The sequence below is a fragment of the Hippichthys cyanospilos genome, chromosome 16 (genome assembly GCF_059441005.1).
Source record: "Hippichthys cyanospilos isolate Australia breed blue-spotted pipefish chromosome 16, RoL_Hcya_1.0, whole genome shotgun sequence".
Classification (NCBI taxonomy): Eukaryota; Metazoa; Chordata; class Actinopteri; order Syngnathiformes; family Syngnathidae; genus Hippichthys; species Hippichthys cyanospilos.
In genome coordinates, this window is record NC_142384.1 from 8488774 (window position 1) to 8496870 (window position 8097).

Genomic DNA, 8097 nt, shown 5'->3' on the forward strand with positions numbered 1-8097 from the left:
GTTGGTATTTGTCACCGGCTCGACTGTGTACTGTGTGCGTCGTCCCAAGGTTACGGGCGAGCTGCTGTGTGAAGAGCAAATCAGTGGGCTTATATTTAGCCTCGCAAATGGCGCTCTGTGGATTATGTCTTGTGGCTCTCCGATTTCGTCTTCAGCGGCTCTGCCTAGCATGACGGGGAGCTGAGGTCCGAGCTATTCAGGTGAGGCTCAGTGTCATGTTCTTCCGCACCGGCTCGTCTTCCAGGTATTTTTTTGCTCCTCCCTCGGCACAGAAACCCGAGGGATAATTGCGGTCTGTTGTCTTCCTCCCGGGGTGAAAGGCTAGTCCCGCAGCGCTCGCGCCGAACTCACCGATCAGTAGCGCCGGAGGTTGTTCCAACGGCTGACTTTTGGGAATCATGGATGTCCTCGCTTTAGAGGCAAAAAATGTGAACGGTTCGGAACCTGAGAAGAAGACTTCATCCAAACCCAGACCCAAACCGCCCAAAAAGCCCAAAAGGATCGTTTACTTTGAGGTGGAGATTTTGGATGCGAAGACTAAGGATAAATTGCTCCTGTTGGACAAGGTAAGAACATGAATACTTGAAGGATGTAAAAGATTTTGAAATCATAGCAATGTGACAACAGATGTTTGAAGTCTTTGACCTTTCACAGTTGAGACAGCTGAAGAATGTGAACCATGTTGGAGGTTTTATGGTTCCCTTTTGCATCTCACAGGGTGGCTTTCATGTTTGTGTGGAGAATGTCATCCTGCACAAACTGCTGAGCGCTAAATATGACATCATGGCAGCAGTAAAGTAGGTCGAAGAAGTCCATGAGTTGAAAGATCCTAACGAGGATTTTAACGCTGTTTTGCAAACCACACAATAGAACAGACGACCTTAGTTACTCAGGTTGTAGACCAACATGAGGTCAGGACAAAAACCTTAAGGATGATTAAGGGAAGACCAAGATATTAGCTAGCCAAAGCAAAGTCAAGACCAAGATTTTGAAAAAATGAAATGTAGTCAGCAGCAAAATTTAAAGAGAGCTAAGACTGCACAAAGACCAAGACTAACGGGCAGAGACTGTATCAGGACCAAGACTTGAAGGAGCAGAGACTGATTCAAGACCAAGAGCTCAGGGGAAGACACTGAATCAGGACCAAGACTTAAAGGAGCAGAAACTGATTCAAGACCTCAGGGAATTCGAACCAAGACCTTTAAAGGTTGAGGATGCAAGGTCAGGGTCAAGTTTTTGAAGGATTAAAGTCAACTTAACATCAGGACTATAAGGAGCCTTGACAAAGCCTAGATTACAATTTAGGACCATGTCAAGAATTCACACCACATCAAGACCAGGTCTTTAAGGAGGTGAGACCAAGATGTGACCAAGACTGAAGAATTAAACAAGTCTAATGCTTCTGGGAGCCAAAATCAAACTTTTGAGGAGCTGAGATTTACTGCTACAAATGTCCAACTAAAACTTGAAATAATGCTAAATTAGTACACATATTTACGTTAATACCATTAACACCTGAATTATTGTGATTTCAGGTGGAACCAACTGCCACTATTTTGGATATTAAGGCTTTGTTTCACAGATCATGTACGTATGTTCAAAAAAAGATGAAAAATACATTTTAATGTTCCAATACAGGTGTGTCCATTTTGACAGATCCAAAGTGGTACCCGGCTAGACAGTCTTTGCGCTTGGATCCAAGTAGGTGCATCAGTTTATGATACCTGGGAGCCAGATCTTAATCTCAAGTTTTGTTTTTGTTTTCTCAACTGAGAATCAAAGTGTCTCAGGGATGAGGAAGTCCTCCAAACACTTCCTGTTGGAACCACAGCCAGCTTCTACTTCAGTGACCTTGGACCGCAACTCACATGGGGGACTGTGAGTTCGCAATAGACACACACACACATGACACTTGTGTGGCGGTGTTAAGAGATGGCTTAAATTGAAAAAGTCCCCTCTCAAGGCCCAGGTAGCAAATAAACAGGCCATCACTACATTTACGGGATGATCAAATCCAAGGAGTCGCTCCGTCTCCTAATTCAACAACTTCCACAGCACACACATGTAGTGTGACACCCAAAAGGCCATTTGCGGTCGTTTGTTTTCCTCTCACCTCCCGCAGCGTCTATCTATCTCTGGACATTTAATCTCATGGCCCCATTTCTCTCCAAGGTGTTTATCCCCCTCCTCCTCCCCACCCATAGCTCTTGCCTACCCTCACTGTGCCACGTTGTTGCCCCCGCATTTGCTTTCTCTCCTTACACCCTCATAAGCACTATTTTAGCGCAAGGACTCTATTGAGGTTGTCAGATATCAGACATGTTGAAGGTGGCGGAGGTTTAGACCAAGTCAAGACAGAGACATAGCAAAGATGATTGGACGGCTAGGTCAGATGAAAGCCAAGAATAACTAAATTACTTGACAACAAGTTTCTGAGGAGACAAGACCGAATCAGAACCAAGACTTTGAGAGATGAAGACCAAGTCAAGACCATGACTCAAAAAAACTGAAACTCAGTCAAGAACAAGGGTTTAAACCAAGTCTAAACCAACTGAAGAGCAAGATTTTAGAGAGTTCAATCCAACATCTCTAGAACACATCTTTAGAGTAGGTTCAAGACCAAGAGTTTAGAATAGACAAGGACCAAAACACAAGACAGGACCAAGACTTCAAGGTGAGACTGGGACTTTGAGACTAAATCAATATCTCCACTTTGAGATGAAAAGACCAAGTCAAGTTCCAGATTTGAAAGAGTTCCGACAAAGTGAAGACAAAGACTTTGAGGAAACGTGACTAAGACAAGATTAAGACTTTGAGGACACAAAACCAGATCAAAAGCAAGAATGTGAGGAATTAATCCTAAATGAAGACCAATAATTAAAGAGGCTGACAAGGAGTCTAGAACAATATTGTGAGGGGTCAAAAATTCATCAAGCAAAGACATATTTAGATGAAATCAACCAAGTCGAAGCAATAATTTTTAGGGAGTTAAAACCGAGTGAACGCCGTGACTTTGAGGGAATAAGACCAAGACAAGATCACAACGTTTTGTTGTTCAGATCAATCAAATAAAAGATTTCAGACCAAGTCAAGACTAAGATTTTCAGATGACTCAGGTGCCGAGAGCAATTCAAGTCCCAGATTTTAAAGATTTCAGACGAAGTGAAGACCATGCTTTAAGGAGTTCAAACCAACTCTAGCACAAGCCTTTAGAGTAGGTTCAAGACCAAGAGTTTAGACCGGGCGAAGACCATGACTCTGAGATGACAAGAAAGGACCAAGACTTCAAGGTGAGACCGGGAATTCGAGACTAAATCATTATCTCCACTTTGAGATGAAAAGACCAAGTCAACTACCAGACTTGAAAGAGTTCAGACAAAGCGAAGACCAAGACTTTGAGGGAATATGACCAAGACAAGATCAAGACTTTATGTAGTTCAAACCGATCAAGTAAAAGATTTCAGACCCAAATCAAGACCAAGATCTTGAGATGACTAAGAAATTTCAAGGTGCAAAGACCAATTCAAGTGCCGGATTTGAAAGAGTTTGGACCAAGTGAGGGGGAGTTCAAACCAACTCTAGACCAAGAGGAGGTTCAAGACCAAGACTTTAGACTAGGTAAAGACCATGACTCTGAGATGACAGTTCAGGAGCAAAAATTCACGGAGTTCTGGTCTAGAACTCAATCTCACAACACGACCAAGTCAAATCTCAATTTTTAAAGAGTGAAGACAAAATAAAGGCCAAGACTTCAAGAAGTTTAAACCAACGAGACCAAGCCTTTAGAGTAGGTTCAAGACCGACTTTTTTTTTTCTTTTTGCTTGTAGCACGATGTCATCACGAGCGATACACTGAGGACCCTTGCTCTAATATTTTGAATATAAGATGTACTTTTGTGTTCTTAGTTTGAAAAAAATATTGCTCTGCGTGCCTTCGAGGTTTTCCTTGCAGAGTGTGTGGGTCCGCTCGTCATCTACTTGATGTTCTACTTCCGCCTCCCCTTCATCTACGCTCCAAAATACGACTTCACCGCCAGCAAGAACTGGGTCGTACAGTCAGTGGCAGTTTCACTTTTTTGCCTATTAAGTCAATCCCATAGACATATTTTTATTTACACGAGCCCAGACATCGAGCTACTTTTTCATTTTCAATTCATATTTTTTCCTTTTTATTTAAGTTTGGCTTGAGGAGTGTCTAAAAATGACTGGTACTCATGAATTACTTTAGTAATGGTATATTTACCTAATCAATTAGTTCAGTACTTTATGGTTCAAGATCTTGTCAGGACCTACCCCTTGTTTTCGCTAAGTTTTTACATGATGTATAGATTTTAGGTAAATTATTTACCGTATTTTCCGCAGTATAAGGCGCACCTAAAAGCCTTAATTTTGTTTAAAAGCTGATGGTGCGTCTTATAATCAGGTGCGCCTTATATATGGATCAATATTGGATTCGTAGATGGGGAACGAACTGATCAAGGAAGCTTTACCTGTTTTTTTTGTGTGTTTACAGTTGAACAAGGTTGCTCATATTGACATTAAGTTATTATGCTATTGAGAGTTTAGAGTTATTATTTGAGTTATTATTGTTATTACTTTGAGTATTACTATATTGTGACTGAAAAGGTTTTAAAATATGTCATTAACTGAGGGTGCACTTTCTAATCCGAAGCGCCTTATATATGGAAAAAGTTTTAAAATATGTCATCAGTTGCGGGTGCGCCTTATAGTGCGGAAAATACGGTATTTTAAAATAATGTAATATGTCATAAATAAAACAAAGCTGAAATACACACCTCTTAATTAACAATTTTCTACAGAATATCAAGTTTTATGCATAGTTCATATATTTAGGTAACACAGTATTTTTAAACCTTTCTTTGAAGAGAGTTTATGATTCACATTTTTTCAAATCTATTCCATACATTAACACATTTAACTTTAGCTTTTTTTTGCACATTTGCCTTTTGTGGGTTCTTGTCTTGGATTTTTTTTTGCCTTTTCAGATTATAACATCCTTCTAGCATCCTTCTGTAGCAGCATTGATTGTTAAATGCTTCATACATTATTTGTGCTGTTTTGAATTCAACCAAGTAAAAAAAAAGAGCAAGTTTATTGAATATTGAATTGGTTGGTTCTGCATATTTTGAATGAAAACTTTTTTTTTATAGCTTTTTTGCACATTGAAGGCAGACATAGTGTTTGTGTTATAAGTATTAGCACAGTAGGTAAGGTATGGCAATAATAATGAAATATATAAAAAGAATGATTTTAGAGATTTTTCTTTTCACATATTCAAGTAGTTTTAGATCTATTCACACCCCGAGAAATCTGATTTCGTTGCGCTTTATATTGCAATTGAATCGACTGTGATTTTGACTTGGTGTTTAATTTCTCCGGTGGTTTTGTGCAAGTTCAGAGATAATTTGTTTGCGCCAGATCGTTTTCAGACCCTCCTTTAGCAAAAACATTAAAAAACATAGCTATCTGGGATTGAATGTTTACACTTCTGAAAAACGTAAAAACAAGTCTTTGGGATTGAATGAGTTAATTTACATTCGAAAAATGAAAACAGTCCTTTTGTGTGCAGTTCTGCTTGCATCTGTCACTCTTTACATTATATCAAGAGGATTCTGGAGACGTTGTTTGTTCACCGCATCTCACAAGGGACCATGCCTCTCCGCAACATATTCAAGGTGACGCGGTTCAAAAATGGCACTTTTCGACAGCATCCATTCGAATTTTGTTAATTGTTTGGTTGTAATATACACGGGAGATTGATCTCAAAATTTGAATGATTGCAGAATTGCGGATTTTACTGGTGCGCCGCGGCCTGGATGGCGTACTACATCAATCACCCGCTTTATACGCCACCAAGTAAGTTCTCACTCACATTCATTGGTTCATTAGTTCACATTATATTGCATCCTTTTTCTTTTTTTAGTTTACGGGCAGCAGCAGGTGAACGTCGGACTTTATGTTTTCTTGGTAAGTGCTTCAGAAAAATCATTGCAGCAAATTGAACAAAGTACTCATGCTTGGATTTTTATTTTTTTTTTGTTGCATGCATGTAGTTTTGCCAAGCTGGGAATTTCTCCATCCATGTGGCACTTCGTAACCTCAAACAGCCAGGTATCAACTCAAGTTTTGCAGAATATTTGTGTAAGGGTTTAGGAAAAAAAAAACGCTTTCTGTCATCTTAGGTTCAAAAGTGAAGAAGATTCCTTACCCGACCAAGAATCCCTTCACTTGGATTTTCTGGCTGGTGTCTTGTCCAAACTACACGTATGAGGTAATATTTTTATTTTCCCTCTCCAGTGACGACAATATGCAAATAATATGTGCAAACAAGAAAAATCACAATAGAATTCACAATATTGTTTTGTTTTTTGTTTTTCTCATGGAAATAGATCATTTACGCTGAAAATGAATTCAATACAAATAATCAGTGCTAATGAAAATTATTTATGTCCAAATTTGGTCATTTTGGTGTTTTCAAAACACATTTTTGTCATTTATATTGTTAAAGACACTTAAAAAAATGTGTCTCGATTGATTCAATGTCATCTGGTTTTTAAGATGTCCTTGTACAAACTATGCTTTATTTTCAAAATACATTTAGCTTGATTCAACATTATCCGTCTTAATACATTAAGATATCCCTGTGAGAGCATCTTTAAAAACACACACACACATAAACAAATTAATCTTGTTACTCATTTTTACTCATTTATTTTATTTTTTACCCTGTTCATTAGCATCAACTTTGCTCATGGGCTCCCCCTGCAGTTTCAAAGTGAAACTTGCAATGGTGTTCAATGAAATTCACAATTCCGAATGTTACGCGTTTTTAAATGAAGTAAATATATACTTTTATTGGAACATATACTAAAACATCACAAGGGATTCCCTGGCTGGTCCACTAAGTATCACAAATCCCTACGGCAAGTTATTTTTGGTTGCTGTGGACTACAATGAATGGACAAATGATATAGAATGGCAATCAAATAAAAAGTAGGGCTAAAAGTGTGTGTGTGTGTGTGTGTGTTTAGGTGGGCTCATGGTTGGGCTTCAGCGTGATGACGCAGTGCCTTCCGGTGGCTCTCTTCACGGTGGCCGCCTTCGTCCAGATGAGCGTTTGGGCCCGAGGCAAACATCGCGCCTACTTGAAGGAGTTCAAGGACTATCCCACACTGCGCGCCTCCATATTGCCATTTATCCTTTAGGAGGCTCGGTTGGGGGACCTTTTTCCTATCAGGGGCCATTTTTTGTTTCTGTCCTCCTTGGGCTATATGAAATGTAGGTATGCATTTTATTTTAACCCCTGGGTGTCTTTTCATTTTTCACTACTCTGGCCTTATTATCACCCAACTTGGGTTGACTTTGAAAGGGTCATAGCATCGTCAAATATAAATATATATTTACTTTCAACCACTCAAAATGTGGCATGAGCTCTATCCAACATATATACTTTTTTTTTGGGGGGGGGGTCTACATACCTATGTAGAAAAATGGTAAAAATGTGATCATAGCAAAAGTAACTATGCTGTATATTTATATATTTATGAAATTGAAATGGAAATATTTATTATGTTGTAATTAGAGAATTATGACTTTTGCATTATAGGAGTCCAGGCCAAGCCAATCATCGAAGTGATTGAAAGGCTTGCAAATGTCATAGCTGCTAGCACCACCCGGTGGTTTGGGGGAATCAACAAAAAGATTTCTACTGCATGCCGTTCGCGAGTTGCCGTTGAAAGGATTAACGCAAAAATGGGGGGAAATGCATGATTAAACATCGGGTGTTCAACATGTCTAAAATTGACAATATTTCCAATTATGAATGGCAGTAAATGAGCCCGACATGGGCTAAAATTGACACCTAGAGGGTGTAACTCTCCACCTCCCGTTTGCAAGCATTTAGAAGTGACGGCAGTGTGGCATATTGAAAGTCATCATGTTTTGACACTTTTTTTGTATGCTTTTCCTTTGATATAACACATCAAAACCAACAAAAAGCCAGAGTTTCCCCCAGAGGTTAATGTAACACTTGACTATTGTTAAATATTAGGGATTATCTATCCTCCTGTGAGCCAG

The 8097-nt window shown here is 39.2% G+C and overlaps 1 protein-coding gene across 2 annotated transcripts; it reads left to right on the top strand.

The window, feature by feature from the left end:
- The first annotated feature begins 398 nt into the window (after positions 1-398).
- Positions 399-7324, top strand: LOC148410410 (very-long-chain enoyl-CoA reductase-like). Of its 2 annotated transcripts, none has more exons than XM_088437406.1 (11): positions 399-566; positions 1536-1587; positions 1657-1701; positions 1775-1878; positions 3940-4061; positions 5591-5696; positions 5805-5877; positions 5945-5988; positions 6075-6132; positions 6204-6292; positions 7053-7324. In XM_088437406.1, exons 1-11 carry the CDS (start codon positions 399-401, stop codon positions 7224-7226), a joined length of 1035 nt encoding a protein of 344 aa, XP_088293532.1. In that variant the 3' UTR covers positions 7227-7324. The 2 variants fall into 2 exon arrangements, with proteins under 2 accessions (XP_088293532.1, XP_088293533.1); XM_088437407.1 differs by having other exon boundaries at positions 3940-4055.
- The last annotated feature ends 773 nt before the right edge of the window (positions 7325-8097 follow it).

Coding starts and splice junctions, on each gene's coding strand:
- LOC148410410 (XM_088437406.1), top strand. CDS start 399: ATGGATGTCCTCGCTTTAGAGGCAAAAAATGTGAACGGTTCGGAACCT. Junction 1,879..3,939: donor CGCAACTCACATGGGGGACT/GTGAGTTCGCAA, acceptor CGTGCCTTCGAG/GTTTTCCTTGCAGAGTGTGT. Junction 5,878..5,944: donor CCCGCTTTATACGCCACCAA/GTAAGTTCTCAC, acceptor TTCTTTTTTTAG/TTTACGGGCAGCAGCAGGTG.